This window comes from Berghia stephanieae, chromosome 8 (assembly GCF_034508935.2).
Source record: "Berghia stephanieae isolate SIO BIC M18660-M18661 chromosome 8, UCSD_Bste_1.3, whole genome shotgun sequence".
In the NCBI taxonomy this organism is placed as follows: Eukaryota; Metazoa; Mollusca; class Gastropoda; order Nudibranchia; family Aeolidiidae; genus Berghia; species Berghia stephanieae.
The window spans coordinates 8,344,863-8,362,362 of record NC_088367.1 but is presented as its reverse complement, the minus strand read 5'-3'; the positions used below and the strand labels follow the sequence as shown (position 1 = coordinate 8,362,362).

Sequence of the window (17,500 nt, the reverse complement as noted above, 5' to 3'; positions counted from 1 at the left end):
CTAGCTCCTTTGTCTTGCTTATGTTAAGCTCTAGGTGGTGGGCATCACACCAAGACACAAATCTATCAATTTCTTGCCTATAAGCCACTTCGTTGCCATTTGTTATGAGGCCTTGAAGAGCGGTGTCATCTGCAAACTTTATTAAAGGTACACTCAGGTTTTGACTTCTACAGTCATTCGTGTATATTGTGAATAATACAGGGGACAATACACAACCCTGAGGAGCACCAGTATTTGTAGTTATACAGGAAGATTTGTTTTGTCCTAATTGAACATATTGTGCTCTCTCCGTAAGAAATTCGAGCACCCAAGCAATTATATACTTGTTTAAATTCAGACTAGTCAATTTTTGAACAACCAACTGAGGTTGCATTGTATTGAACGCTGAAGAAAAATCTGCAAAATGCAATCTGCAATAGCTCCTAGCGTGATCTAGATGCCTGTAGATGTTGTTTGTAAACAGCAAAATGGCATCCTCTACGCCACGTCCTGGTTTGTAAGCAAATTGATGACTATCACTCAATGGCATAAACTGATTCCTAATTTTAACAAGAACAAGTTTTTCTAAAGATTTCATGACTATTGAAGTCAGTGCAACAGGTCTGAGATCGTTCATAGTTTCAAGTTTTTCTTTTTTTGGAACAGGAATAATTTTTGAAGTTTTCCAAATTTCAGGGATCGAAACGCATTGGAGGGATCAGTTAAAAATTTGTGTATAAATGGGGGAAAGCTGGTGGGCACATTCCTTTAATAGTTTTCCTTTCAATCCATCCGGCCCAGCAGCCTTCCTCTCGTTTAGTTTCGAAAATACGAATCTCGTTTCCTCTTCACTGACCTCAATAGTCATTTCATCTTCCAAAGCCCTGTCTAATTTATGTTTTTCATTTTCAATATCAAATTTGTTTGCTGTGTCGAAACGTGAATAAAATTTATTTAAAGTTTCAATTTCGATATCTTCTGATATAATCGTGGGCTTTGGATTATAGTTCACAGCAGTTTTAAGCCCCCGCCACGTGTCCCGTATATCCTCAGAAGAAAAGCATTTTTCAATTTTATTTTTGTACTTATCTCTACAACTAGATATTACCCTCTTTATCTCTTTTTGTTTTGTTTTCAGATCTTTTTTGTTTCCACTAGTATAGAGAGTTTTCTTTTGGTTCAATAAAAGTTTTAGATCTTTTGTTATCCAAGGCTTGTTGTTAGGATAATATTTTATTTCTTTTTTACAAGACACTAGCTGTTCACAGAATTTTAAATACTCACTCACACAGTCATTCAGCTCATCCACACTATCACATGATTCGATAAAAACATTCCAGTCAGTGCATTCAAAACAACCACGTAAATCTTCACACACACTTCCGTTCCAGATCTGTACACTTTTCTTTATTGGTTTTACACGTTTAAAAACAGGGCGGTAGGTGGGGAGTAGCAAGAGCATGCAGTGGTCAGATAAACCTAATGGGCACGGGGTAAACATTTATAACTATTTTTAATATTACACAGGAATAAATCTAATGTTTTTTTGTCCCTTGTCTCGCAGTCCACGTATTGATGAAGTCCCGGGAGAGTAAAATCGTTACATTGGTTAAAATCGCCAGTGACCATCAATACGGCATCGGGTGACTTAATTTGAATGTCCTGTATTTCTTTCCTCAAAATATTTTTCGCTGTGGTGTTGTCTGATGATGGTGGAATGTAGACGTTGATGATGATGACATGAGTATATTCTCGGGGTAGATAATATGGTCGTGACGAAACAGTAATAAATTCAATATAATCGTCACAATACATTTTCTTTATCTGACTGTTATTGGGGTGGCACCATTTGTTGTTAATATATGTGCACACCCCACCCCCAGTTCGTTTATTTACATTAGTCCGATCTCCTCGAAATAGTGAATATTGTTCAATATTAAAACATGATGATGGTATGTGAGGAGATAGCCAAGTCTCTGTTAACGCTATTATGGAGGCTTGACGATAGTCACTATTAAAACGACACAGTGAAAACAGTTCATCAATTTTATTTTTCAGTGATCTTACATTACCTGTCACTACACAGGGTAAAAATGGACGAAAAGGCCGTCTGTTAAATTTTGTTTTTATTCCTCCTTTTCTCCCCCTTTCTTACTTTAATAAACGATGTGTCAATAGTGGGTGGTGGGGGTGACACGGGTTGGAGGGATCGGAGAGTCTCTGAAGTATAAGTTATCGATAGGCTTATTTTGGCAGCAAAATCACAGGCTAAAACACCATTTATGCTTATAAATATACTAATAAATATAAAAATCAGGAACAATATATACTTCACATCCATCCTTCCATCTATCAATCTACCAACCCACCCATCCATCCATCCACCCATCCATCCATCCATCCATCCATCCATCCATCCATCCATCCATCCATCCATCCATCCATCACCAACACCATCACCCATACCATCCACATCCTCATCTATCATAACCATCCATCATCCATCCCATCATCCATCCATCCACCATCATCCATCCTCCATCTATCAATCTACCAACCCATCCATCCATCCATCCATCCATCCATCCACCCATCTATCCATCCTTCCATCTATCAATCTACCAACCCACCCATCCATCCATCCACCCATCCATCCATCCACCCATCCATCCATCCTTCCATCTATCAATCTACCAACCCACCCATCCATCCATCCACCCATCCATCCATCCACCCATCCATCCATCCACCCATCCATCCATCCTTCCATCTATCAATCTACCAACCCACCCATCCATCCATCCACCCATCCATCCACCCACCATCTATCCACCCACCACCACCACCACACCATACACCCATCCTATCACCATCCATCCATCCATCCCACCCACCCACCAATCCATCCATCCACCATCACCCACCACCACACCACCACCATCCATCATCCACCACCATCATCCATCCATCCACCCATCCACCCACCCACCCACCCACCCATCCACCCATCCATCCATCCATCCATCCATCCATCCATCCATCCACCCAATCACCCACCCACCCATCCATCCATCCATCCATCCATCCATCATCCACCCACCCATCCAACCACCCATCCACCCACCCAACCATCCACCCACCCACCCACCCATCCATCCATCCATCCATCCATCCACCCACCCATCCATCCATCCACCCATCCATCCATCCACCCACCCACCCACCACCACCATCCATCCATCCATCCATCCACCCATCCATCCATCCATCCATCCACCCATCCATCCATCCACCCATCCACCCATCCATCCATCCACCCTCCCACCCATCCATCCACCCACCAATCCATCCACCCACCCACCCACCCATCCATCCATCCACCAATCCATCCATCCATCCATCCATCCACCCACCCACCCACCCATCCATCCATCCACCAATCCATCCATCCATCCATCCATCCACCCATCCACCCACCCATCCATCCATCCACCAATCCATCCATCCATCCATCCACCCATCCATCCATCCATCCATCCATCCATCCATCCACCCATCCATCCATCCATCCACCCATCCATCCATCCATCCATCCACCCACCCATCCATCCATCCATCCATCCATCCATCCATCCACCCATCCACCCACCCATCCACCCATCCATCCATCCATCCATCCATCCATCCATCCACCCATCCATCCATCCATCCATCCATCCATCCATCCATCCACCATCCATCCATCCATCCATCCACCAATCCATCCACCCATCCATCCATCCATCCATCCATCATCATCCATCCATCACCCACCCATCCATCCATCCATCCATCCATCCATCCATCCATCCATCCACCCATCCATCCATCCATCCATCCATCCATCCATCCACCCATCCATCCATCCACCCATCCATCCATCCATCCACCCATCCATCCATCCATCCATCCACCCACCCACCCATCCATCCATCCATCCATCCATCCATCCACCCATCCACCCACCCATCCACCCATCCATCCACCCACCCATCCATCCATCCATCCATCCATCCATCCATCCACCCATCCACCCACCCATCCACCCATCCATCCACCCACCCATCCATCCACCCATCCACCCACCCATCCACCCATCCATCCACCCACCCATCCATCCGTCCATCCATCCATCCACCCATCCACCCACCCATCCACCCATCCATCCATCCATCCATCCATCCATCCATCTATTTTCTAAGAGGCTTAACCTTTTAAATGGAGATGCCGTTTTCCCAGTAATGGACGATGGCAATTTAAAAGAAGCCGAAGAAGACAACAAAGAGACGATGATGTGAAGATCTTTGTCATTTGTCTCTGGTGTTATTATTAAAGGAATATTATCAGCCATGATAATGACGGGCGTATAGATGATGGACACACAATGCGAAGGCATCGGTAATAGGCATCGGGTTTTGCTAATGATGATGATCGATGTAATTTTATACAGGAGATTATATGTGTGTTTGTGTGTGTTTGTATTTGTGTGTGTGCGTGTGTGTGTGTGTGTGTGTGTAATGAGTGTTGGGGTCAGTGGTGGGAGTGGGAGGAGAGGGTGGTGGGTGGTAAATGGATGGACGGGTAGGTGGGCGGGTGGGTAGGTGGATGTGGATGTGGATGAATATATGGATAGGTGTTAGATAGATGGATGGATGGATGGATAGGTAGAATGGATCTATGGATTGATGGAAGTGGATAAATGATTTAATGTGCGTACAAATGGGCAGGTGAATGGATTGGGGGGGGGGGGGAGGGGGGGATGGGCGGATTAGTTGGTAGGTAGATGGATGGATGGATTAATGGGTATGTGGATGGATGGATGGATGGATGGATTAATGGGTATGTGGATGGATGGATGGATGGGTGGTTGGTTGAGAAGATGGATAAATTATGGATGAGTAAGTACGTTAATGGATGGATAAATCAGTAGTCGAGTGGATGGATGGGTCGATGGATGGATGGATGGATTGATGGGTGGATAGGTGGTTGGATGAATGGATGGATGGAAGGATGAATGGATAAATGTATTAATATATGGATGGATGGATTGGTGAATGGATAAATTGGTGGCGGATGCATGCATGGGAAATTTGATGAATAATTGGATGGATGTATCTTATCTATGGTCAGATGGGCAGAAAGACGGAAGATGGCTGGATGGACGGACAGACGGACGGACACACACAAATGGATATGTGGATGATTGTAAAAATTATGCCCGTCCGCGACATCTTAAGATATCGTCGCCTAGGCATTCCACGAAGAAATATAGATAACTCATCAAACAAGATGTCTGATGTCAACAGGAATCACCCATGTTGTCCATGTGAACAAATTGGGGGTTAATAATCTTGCCCAAGGAAAAATACAAAAGTGTTTGAAGCGGGGCTCGAACCCGAGGCCTTTCAGGTCACAGTAATATGCCTTAACCACTCGGATATATGAAAAAGTAAAATATAGATGGCTGAATTAATAGAAAGAACAGGTCATAAATTGTCGGCGAGTAAGGATGAATAGACGAATGAATTAATGAATCAATGAAACAATGAATATATGAATTAATGAATTAATGAATCAATGAAACAATGAATAAATGAATTAATTTGGACTCACCATGACCAGAATGAACTTATGGGACAAAGGGACTTCTCGACCTTCACCCGAGGATCTCTTCGACCTTGACCCCGACTCGGCATCTCCCGATATAATCCACGAACACAGCCATGACCACAATGACGACGACGATGATGACGAAAAAGAAGAAGATGATGATGATGATGATGATGATTGTGAAGACAATGGGAAGATCTCCATGCCAATGACCACATTATCCAAATCATAATCCGAGTATTTTGTGTTCCGGGCGCTCTCAGACGATATCATATCGTTTATATAGCTGATATTGTCGGTATCGGAATGGATATCGATACTTATATTTTGCTGATAATTCGGCTCTGATTGGAAAAATAGAGGATTGCTATGAACAGTCTCCCTTTCCTCGTTGGGGAGTCTCTTGCTACCACCTCCACTGCTACTACTCATACTACTACTACTACTACTACTACTACTACTACTACTACTACTACTACTACTACTACTACTACTACTACTACTACTGCTGCTGCTGCTGCTGCTGCTGCTGCTGTTAATGTTGATTTTGGTATCGTCGTTGTTATTCGTGAAAGTATGTTTTTTGTTAAAATTCTCACTCGTATCGTTGCTATGTTTATTGCTGTATTGCGTTCTATTCCCTCCATGTTTTTTCAACGATATTTCGTACATTGCTGTACTGTTGTTGTTATTATTATTATTATTGTTGTTGTTATTATGAAATGCACCTTGTTGTACAAATCCTTCATCCGGGCCGTTCCTGTCATTCTTTGAGACTTCCTCCAACTCCAAAGATACAGGTACTACCACGCTGTTGGTTTGACCTATAATTTTGGATCGAAATAGCACAGTGTTGTTATCTTGTAGTGAAATAGGCTGCGAGGGATGGGAATTGCGTTGAACTTTATAACTATTATTATTATTATTATTATTATTATTATTATTATTATTATTATTATTATTATTATTATTATTATTATTATTATTATTATTATTATTATTATTATCATTATTATTACTATGACTTCTATTATCCGTCTCAATTATCTCATTGAGTAAATTTCGTCCCAGATCCAAATGGTGAGCACTGATTGACATGGGGTTTCCTGGGACTGGCTGTGACGACTCTGGGACGGACGTGACGTCGACGACGGTACCGTGCAATGACGTCATGCAAGATAGGACCACACCTGGTTGAATGAAGAAGACAAAAAAAGAGGGGGGGGGGGGGAGGGGTGGTTGGTGGGGGGGGGGGGCGGGGTGAATAAACCATTAGTCAAAATAATATAATTCATTGAATCTAGAATGATCGCGCAAAATATTATGGATAGTTCTAAGATGACGTCACTCATGTCTTTGTTATTGTTTTTTGCCATCCGCGTTTATGAGTAATACTCACTGAACTGTATTAACCCGACTATAAACGTTCATGGATACACACAGTTTTGTGTGTTGGTCCGTTATACTTCCGGATAGCAATGTTATGAGCTTCTTAGCCAAGCGAATACTATCTATAGGAGGAACACACAGCTCTTTGCTTTGTGAGTGATTTTTTTAAAACGGCCCCCTTGGGTGATTAGTTCTCACTAAATTAGATCAATCAGACAATAAACGTTCGTGGTTACACACACTTTTGAGCGTAGGTACGGCTATGTCATGTGGTCGTGTGGTATAACACTCGCTTTAGAATCGGAAGGCCCTGGGTTCGAATCTCGTTCGGCACATAATCGAGTCCTTGGAAAAGGCTCTTTACTCAAATTCTCTCACCGTACTCAGGTGTAAAATGAGTAACTGGCCGTTAACAGCGTTGTCTCTGTCCGAAAAATTGTAATATCGCCTAACAGGTGTCATGTCACTTTCTACATGTTACGGGTTGCGGGTTGCTGGTGGTCAGGGACCCCTTGTAAAGCGCTTTGAGCACATTTAGTGGATATTACGCTATATACAAGCTCAAGCTCAAGTTTTTAGGTACGTTATATCCGGCTGGCAGATGTTGTGGATATTTTAACTAAACGCATAGAATCAATACAGTGAAAACTAAGCAGATAGAAAGAAACTTTGGACTGTTGGAATTATAGCGAACGAAAATGAGTAGGACAGAAGTCAATGAGGACCTAAAGGACTTAAAGAGACAATGTTTAATGTTATCATCATCATCATCATCATCATCATCATCATCATCATCATCATCATCATCATCATCATCATCATCATCATCATTATTATTATTATTATTATTATTATTATTATTATTATTATTATTATTATTAATATTAATATTACCCTGATCATTCCAACGTGAATTCATATTTCACAATCTTGTCCATCCCCATTTCATACCGTTTTGAAGCGGTGCGTGGCATATGCATATATTATGTTAAATTATAAGCGCACCAAAATGGCTCTCATATTTAATCGAAATTCATTTGGAAAATATTTCTCAGGGGAATTCGGTTCCAAAATGCCAAAATGCCAATATTATTATTTTTACCTGCCGACTCGGTTTCAAGAGATGAAATAACCCCCCCCCCCCCCACCCAAAAAAAAAGGGGGGGGGGGGGGCGACAGAGCAGGCGATGTCTGGCTAAAACCATGAATCTTTCATTTGAAATGAAATGTAGAGACATTACAGACCTTTGTCATTATGTATTATGTGATAGAATGTAGATTAAGAGGCATTGAGGCCTGTGGTAGAAGCCCTTCAGAGCTACGCCTAACAGGCTTCGAATTATATTTAGGGTGTGGTTTGTGAGTGCGTGTGTGTGTGTGTGTGTGTATGTATGTGTGTGGGTGTATGTGTGTGTATGTATGTGTGTGTATGTGTTTGTATGTGTGTATGTGTGTGAGTGTATGGGTGTGTATGTGTGTATATGTGTGTGGGTGTATGGGTGTGTATGTGTGTATGTGTGTGTGGTGTATGTGTGTGTGTATGTATGCGTATGTGTGTGTATATGTGTGTGTGTGTGTGTGTGCAATCCTACCTAATACGATTAGATAGTGTCCCTGTATGCCATGACACGTCATGGGTGACTCGTGAAAGTCGTGTCCATTTTGGTATTGTGTCAGAAAGAACGAGATAAAGGAAAAACGGTGTTTAAAGTGAATTGGATTATATTCGTTTAAGTGAAATACTCAAAACATCCGCCCGCCAGATGAAACGTGCCAACATACTCACGTTTTTATAGATAGAATGCGCTTGGCCAAGGAGTTCACAACATTGCCATCCGGAAGTATAACGGACCAACACACAAACTCTGTGTAACCATGAACTTTTATAGTCTGGTTAATACAGTTTAGTGAGAACACTCACAAACGCGGATGGCAAAAACAATAACAAAGGCCTGAGTGACCTCATCTGCATACTATCTATAGATAGTTCGAAGATGACGTCACTCGGGTCTTTGTTATTGTTTTTGCCATCCGCGTTTATGAGTAATGCTCACTGAACTGTATTAACCAGACTATAAACGTTCATGGGTACACAGAGTTTTATGTGTTGGTCCGTTATACTTCCGGATGGCATTGTTATGAGCTTCTTAGCCAAGTGATTAATATCTATTGCAGTGAGAACTAATCACCTAAATAGTACCACCAGGTCGAAAAGCAAAAAAAAAGGAGCTGAATGCGGTTAACTTTATTCTCTATTGAATACAACTCACGATTATTCGTTTTAATTTGTGGCCAAAGACTTGTCTTTTAACGTTATGTTTTGGTCAGTGTCAGGCTATAAGTTTATGATGGCTACGGTTGAATGAAGTAAAATTTATTTTTAATTTATTTGAAATACCATACCTACATAACTGTAAGTATATTTATATCCCTCTAATAAAGGGATATCTTATCAATAGATAGTATGCGCTTGGCTAAGGAGCTCGCAACATTGCCATCCGGAATTGGAGCGGACCAACACACAAAGCTATGTGTAACCTTGAACGTTTATAGTCTGTGAGAATTACTCATAAAACGTAGATGGTAAAAAAAACAACAGCAAAGACCCGAGTGACGTCATCTTTATTCTATCTATACCTTATGTCATCCCAACCCAAGACTTCCCTTGGAATAGACGTTAGATAACTCCCCCAAGAGGGTAATTTATGAAAGGAGTCTTATTAGTCCTACATTTCAAATGCGTTATATATTATAATTTGTTATATTTATATTTGTCTGATAAATGGACATCCTTTTGATATCGGATGTCATCCCAACCCATGCCATTGTGTCTCTCTCTCTCTCTCTCTCTCTCTCTCTTTCTCTCTCTCTCTCTCTCTCTCTCTATATATATATATATATATATATATATATCTTTCTCTCTGTCTCTTTCTCTTTCTCTCTTTCTCTCTCTCTCTTTCTCTTTCTCTCTCTCTCTTTCTCTCTCTCTCTTTCTCTCTCTCTTTCTCTCTCTCTTTCTCTCTCTCTCTCTCTCTTTCTCTCTCTCTCTCTCTCTCTCTCTTTCTCTCTCTCTCTCTTTCTCTCTCTCTCTCTATCGCTATCTATCTATTTCTCTCTCACACTGTGTTTGTATGTGTGTGTGTGTGAGTGTGTGTGTGTGTGTTAGCGTGGAGAGCTGGAATTAAATGATGGAATATAATCTATGTTGTAATTTGTATGAACGGCCGCTGTGGGCAATTTGTCTACATAAAAAAAACCGCTTAATCACGAAATAATTCATACATACAGATAAGTAATCTATCAAATTATAATACAGGGGTTTTCATCATAGGACCCTAGAGGCCGTGCTTTGGGAGCTATCACACACTCACACACTCACACACATACACACATAAACACACACACACATAAACACACACACATATATACACACACACACACACACATGCCAAAAGGTTGACTTCATAACATTCGCCAAAATGAAAACAAAATAAATAAATAAAAAACTATTTTATTTGGAAAAAAAATAACTAAGGAAAAAATATTTTTAACAGTTTCTATGGGTTAAATAATGAAAAATAAACAAACAAAACAAAAACTAGCATCAAAATAAAAATACATGTAGTATTAGGTTTTTAAGATAAAGATCTGAACAAGTGTGTATGGAAGATGCCAGACAAGCAAGAAAGAAACATACAGGAACAAAAAAAGCATCCATAAAATCAGTCGACCTCGACTGGGGATCGAACCTCAGACCTTCTGATTACCGGTAATAGATTATAGCTGTATATCAGCTTCTTTAACTCTTCCCCCTGTTCCTTTCGGCTTTGTCTGTTGTCCTTCATAAATTAGTCCTTCAAATTATATTGATCGATTTAAGTGACCTTGACCCTCATCTTGGCAAAAACTCTCAAATCCGGGACAAGGACCTCGGCGTATGGGAGTCTTCGCCGGGATGGGGATAATTAATTCAAGGGCAAGACGAGGTCCCGGGTTTGATAGATTTTTTGCCAAGATGAGGATTATTTAAATCGATCGATATTCGGAGGACGCGTTTTCACGCCAATTTTTTAAATACGTGTTTCCAGAGTACATGAACGCGACAACCACAACAAAAACAGATTCACTTTCTAACGTTTGTTATGCAAGTGGACACCAAATATTATTCACAAACACAGCGAGGGGTCTTAGCCTCAAAACTCACTCCCTACATTGGCAAGTTAACGATTAAGATTACGTTCCCCGAACCTAAACGATCGAGAAACGACGAGGAAGAAGAAAAAAGGATCTGTCCTCAGATGGTGTCACACGACGCACGGTGCGCGACGGTTCGTCGATTATGGCGCACCGTGCGCCTTGTGTCAGCATCAGCTTCTAATGGTGATCACATTATCATGTTATGACTATCGACTCAATCAACAGCTTCTAATGGTGCTCACACTATCATGTTATGACGATCGACCCAATCAGCATCAGCTTCTAATGGTGATCACATTATCATGTTATGACTATCGACTCAATCAACAGCTTCTAATGGTGCTCACACTATCATTTTATGACGATCGACCCAATCAGCAGTAGCTTCTAATGGTGCTCACACTATCATGTTATGACGATCGACCCAATCAGCAGCAGCTTCTAATGGTACTCACACTATCATGTTATGACGATCGACCCAATCAGCAGCAGCATCTAATGGTGCTCACACTATTATGTTATGACGATCGACCCAATCAGCAGTACCTTCTAATGGTGCTCACACTATCATGTTATGACGATCGACCCAATCAGCAGCAGCTTCTAATGGTACTCACACTATCATGTTATGACGATCGACCCAATCAGCAGCAGCTTCTAATGGTACTCACACTATCATGTTATGACGATCGACCCAATCAGCAGTAGCTTCTAATGGTGCTCACACTATCATGTTATGACGATCGACCCAATCAGCATCAGCTTCTAATGGTGCTCACACTATCATGTTATAACGATCGACCCAATCAGCAGCAACTTCTAATGGTGCTCACACTATCATGTTATGACGATCGACCCAATCAGCAGTAGCTTCTAATGGTGCTCACACTATCATGTTATGACGATCGACCCAATCAGCAGCAGCTTCTAATGGTACTCACACTATCATGTTATGACGATCGACCCAATCAGCATCAGCTTCTAATGGTGCTCACACTACTATGTTATGACGATCGACCCAATCAGCAACAGCTTCTAATGGTACTCACACTATCATGTTATGACGATCGACCCAATCAGCAGCAGCTTCTAATGGTGCTCACACTATCATGTTATGACGATCGACCCAATCAGCAGCAGCTTCTAATTGTACTCACACTACTATGTTATGACGATCGACCCAATCAGCAGCAGATTCTAATGGTGCTCACACTGCTATGTTATGACGATCGACCCAATCAGCAGCAGATTCTAATGGTGCTCACACTACTATGTTATGACGATCGACCCAATCAGCAGCAGTTTCTAATGGTGCTCACACTATCATGTTATGACGATCGACCCAATCGATCAGCAACAGCTTCTAATGGTACTCACACTACTATGTTATGACGATCGACCCAATCAGCAGCAGCTTCTAATGGTGCTCACACTATCATGTTATGACGATCGACCCAATCGATCAGCAACAGCTTCTAATGGTACTCACACTACTATGTTATGACGATCGACCCAATCAGCAGCAGCTTCTAATGGTGCTCACAGTATCATGTTATGACGATCGACCCAATCAGCAGCAGCTTCTAATGGTGCTCACACTATCATGTTATGACGATCGACCCAATCAGCAGCAGCTTCTAATGGTGCTCACACTATCATGTTATGACGATCGACCCAATCAGCAGCAGCTTCTAATGGTGCTCACACTATCATGTTATGACGATCGACCCAGCAGCGAATTCTTCACCGCACCGTCGCAAACCCGTCCAGAAGCTTCGTCACAACACACCGTTCAAGTAGATAGATGCTCTGCGGTTTCGGGTTCCATCCCATATCGGGTACATGTTGGACCGGCGGAAAGTCCTCACTGATGAAGCGATTTTGTCGAGAGGCAGGTTCTCGTCCGAAGCCGATTCGCTACCACCCAATGTCTCCTCTTACAGGTGGAGAAGCCTGGCAACTTCTCGCCTAGTTTAGGAGTGTATGTCCCCGTCCCCTCGAGAGATTGAATTTGTCCAAACCGACTTCCATCTCATATATGTCGTTCATAGCCAGGGAAGCTGCGCACAAGGCACAAAAAGCCACATGAGCTGCTCCCCCGATATGTGACTAATGGAGATCCAACCCGGTGCACGAATGGACTCGCCGTCCCGGGCTCCGCACTTCTATGTTCATGATCGCGTGGCGACGTCCTAGTCGGAGGACGGATTGAGCTTTTTGAGCTTTTATATAGCGCAATATCCACTAAACGTGCTCAAAGCGCTTTACAAAGGGTCCCTGGCCAACAACAACATTTAACATGTAGGACGGGGCATGACGCCTGTTAGGCGATATTTCAATATTATTTTTCGGACAGAGACAACGCTTTTAATGGCCAGCAGGTGCCCATTTTACACCTGAGTACGGCGAGAGAATGTGAGTAAAGAGCTCGAACCCAGGACATTCCGATCCGAAAGCGAGTGTCATACCACTTAGACCACATAGCCGCACAGATCCTAGTTTTCTTTCTCGCCGTTGGTCGATCGTTAAGGTTCGGGGAGCGTAATCGTTAACTCCCTATTGGGGTAATGACAACGACAATTGAGTCTATTTCCGACTCTTCTTACTTTCGTGACTGGCCTAGAAAGACAAAGAGATAATATATAGTGAGAGTCCGTTTGTCCCATCGTCTTCCTCTACAACCACACTCATATCTAACTAATGGGGCGATTGCGTGTCTGTGTGTGTGAGTGCATTGTGCAATCTGTAGTCTTGTTTTATGTCTTTCTTCCATTCTAGCCCAATACAGACAATCTTAGTTTCTGTGTCACTCTCTCTCATTCGTGAACTCTCTCAAATTTCACTGCCTGTTATTATATATCTATCGATACATCCATCCATCTATCCATCCATCCATCCATCCATCCTTCCATCCATCCATCCATCTATCCATCCATCCATCCATCCATCTATCCATCCATCCATCCATCCATCTATCCATCCATCCATATATCCATCCATCCATCCATCCATCCATCCATCCATCCATCCATCCATCGATCCATCCATCTATCCATCCATCCATCCATCAGTCTACCTACCTATCTAATTATATATTATAAAAATAAATAAAGTCACTCACGTTTTTTTCGGTGTGTCTTTTTTACGAAACCCGCCGAAACCCGCCGAAACCCTGCGAAACCCGCCGAAACCCGCCGAAACCCGACGAAACCCGACGAATCCCGACAAAGTTATGGGAAGTAGGTGGCTGTGGGGAGTGAACCTAGGACTCAGGGAAGTGTACACCATTGGGGAGTGAACCTGGGACTGGGTTTCGGCGGGTTTCGTAAAAAAGAACCAGTGCTTTTTTACGAAACCCGCCGAAACCCGCCGAAACCCGGCGAAACCCGACAATATCCAGCAAAGTTATGGGAAGTAGACAACTGTGGGGAGTGAACCCGATACTCAGGGAAGTGTACACCAGTCGGGAGTGAACCTGAGACTAAGGTTATCGGCCGGTTTCGGCGGGTTTCGTAAAAAAGAATTAGTGCTTTATTACGAAACCCGCCGAAACCCGCCGAAACCCGACAATATCCGGCAAAGTTATAGGAGTTTGGCAACAGTGGGGGTGATCCTGGGAGTCAGGGAATTGCACACCAGTGGGGAGTTAACCTGGGACTGTGTAAAAAGGATATCAGTGGGAAATAAACCTGGGACTAAAGGGAGATTGATACCATTGAAAGTTGAAGCCGGATATGGGAGTTGAGTACCAGAGGAGAATGAACCTGACACTATAGAAGGTGGGCGCCAGTGGGGAGTGAACCTGGAACTCGGGGAATTTCACACCAGTGGGGAGTTAACCTGGGACTCTGTAAAAAGGATATCAGTGGGAAATAAACCTGGGACTAAAGGGAGATGGATACCATTGAAAGTTGAAGCCGGATATGAGAGTTTGGTACCAGAGGAGAATGAACCTGACACTATAGGAGGTGGGCGCCAGTGAGGAGTGAACCTGGGACTATGTAAACAGGATATCAGTGGGAAATAAACCTGGGACTAAAGGGAGGTGGATACCATTGGGAGTTGAAGCCGGATTTGGGAGTTGGGTACCAGAGGAGAGAGAAACCTGACACTATAGGAGGTGGGCGCCAGTGGGGAGTGAACCTGGGACTATGTAAAAAGGATATCAGTGGGAAATAAACCTGGGACTAAAGGGAGATGGATACCATTGAAAGTTGAAGCCGGATATGAGAGTTTGGTACCAGAGGAGAATGAACCTGACACTATAGGAGGTGGGCGCCAGTGAGGAGTGAACCTGGGACTATGTAAACACGATATTAGTGGGAAATAAACCTGGGACTAAAGGGAGGTGGATACCATTGGGAGTTGAAGCCGGATTTGGGAGTTGGGTACCAGAGGAGAGAGAAACCTGACACTATAGGAGGTGGGCGCCAGTGGGGAGTGAACCTGGGACTATGTAAAAAGGATATCAGTGGGAAATAAACCTGGGACTAAAGGGAAATGGATACCATTGGGAGTTGAAGCCGGATATGAGAGTTTGGTACCAGAGAAGAATGAACCTGACACTATAGGGGGTGGGCGCCAGTGGGGAGTGAACCTGGGACAATGTAAAAAGTCCCAGGTTCACTCCTCACTGGCGCCCACCTCCTATAGTGTCAGGTTCATTCTCCTCTGGTACCAAACTCTCATATCCGGCTTCAACTTTCAATGGTATCCATCTCCCTTTAGTCCCAGGTTTATTTCCCAATGATATCCTGTTTACATAGTCCCAGGTTCACTCCCCACTGGCGGCCACCTCCTATAGTGTCAGGTTTCTCTCTCCTCTGGTACCCAACTCTCAAATCCGGCTTCAACTCCCATTGATTATGGTATCCACCTCCCTTTAGTCCCAGGTTTATTTCCCACTGATATCCTGTTTACATAGTCCCAGGTTCACTCCTCACTGGCGCCCACCTCCTATAGTGTCAGGTTCATTCTCCTCTGGTACCAAACTCTCATATCCGGCTTCAACTTTCAATGGTATCCATCTCCCTTTAGTCCCAGGTTTATTTCCCACTGATATCCTGTTTACATAGTCCCAGGTTCACTCCCCACTGGCGCCCACCTCCTATAGTGTCAGGTTCATTCTCCTCTGGTACCAAACTCTCATATCCGGCTTCAATTTCAATGGTATTCATCTCCCTTTAGTCCCAGGTTTATTTCCGATATCCTTTTTACATAGTCCCAGGTTCACTCCCCACTGGCGCCCACCTCCTATAGTGTCAGGTTTTTCTCTCCTCTGGTACCCAACTCCCAAATCCGGCTTCAACTCCCAATGGTATCCACCTCCCTTTAGTCCCAGGTGTATTTCCCACTGATATCCTGTTTACATAGTCCCAGGTTCACTCCTCACTGGCGCCCACCTCCTATAGTGTCAGGTTCATTCTCCTCTGGTACCAAACTCTCATATCCGGCTTCAACTTTCGATAGTATCCATCTCCCTTTAGTCCCAGGTTTATTTCCCACTGATATCCTTTTTACAGAGTCCCAGGTTAACTCCCCACTGGTGTGAAATTCCCTGAGTCCCAGGTTCACTCCCCACTGGCGCCCACCTTCTATAGTGTCAGGTTCATTCTCCTCTGGTACTCAACTCCCATATCCGGCTTCAACTTTCAATGGTATCCATCTCCCTTTAGTCCCAGGTTTATTTCCCACTGATATCCTTTTTACACAGTCCCAGGTTAACTCCCCACTGGTGTGCAATTCCCTGACTCCCAGGATCACCCCCCACTGTTGCCAAACTCCCATAACTTTGCCGGATATTGTCGGGTTTCGGCGGTTTCGGCGGGTTTCGTAATAAAGCACTAATTCTTTTTTACGAAACCCGCCGAAACCGGCCGATAACCTTAGTCTCAGGTTCACTTCCGACTGGTGTACACTTCCCTGAGTATCGGGTTCACTCCCCACAGTTATCTACTTCCCATAACTTTGCTAGATATTGTCGGGTTTCGGCGGGTTTCGGCGGGTTTCGTAAAAAAGCACTGGTTCTTTTTTACGAAACCCGCCGAAACCCAGTCCCAGGTTCACTCCCCAATGGTGTACACTTCCCTGAGTTCTAGGTTCACTCCCCACAGCCACCTACTTCCCATAACTTTGTCGGGATTCGTCGGGTTTCGTCGGGTTTCGGCGGGTTTCGGCGGGTTTCGCAGGGTTTCGGCGGGTTTCGGCGGGTTTCGTAAAAAAGACACACCCCGTTTTTTTGTTGTTTTTTTTTTTTTTTGCCGATACAATTGTTTCTAAGTCCTCC

General features: G+C 43.5%; 1 protein-coding gene across 2 annotated transcripts in view; it reads right to left on the bottom strand.

Annotated features, from left to right (window-relative positions):
• Positions 1–17,500, bottom strand: part of LOC144978115 (receptor-type tyrosine-protein phosphatase T-like) — a 113,736-nt gene that overhangs the window by 71,143 nt on the left and 25,093 nt on the right. For both annotated transcript variants that reach the window (XM_078923739.1, XM_078923740.1), the window contains exons 3-5: positions 6,648–6,818; positions 6,357–6,452; positions 5,632–5,972 (exon numbers count right to left, since the gene is read on the bottom strand). In XM_078923739.1, coding sequence (XP_078779865.1) covers positions 5,632–5,972; positions 6,357–6,452; positions 6,648–6,818 — 608 coding nt within the window. The remainder of the gene's footprint in view (positions 1–5,631; positions 5,973–6,356; positions 6,453–6,647; positions 6,819–17,500) is intronic.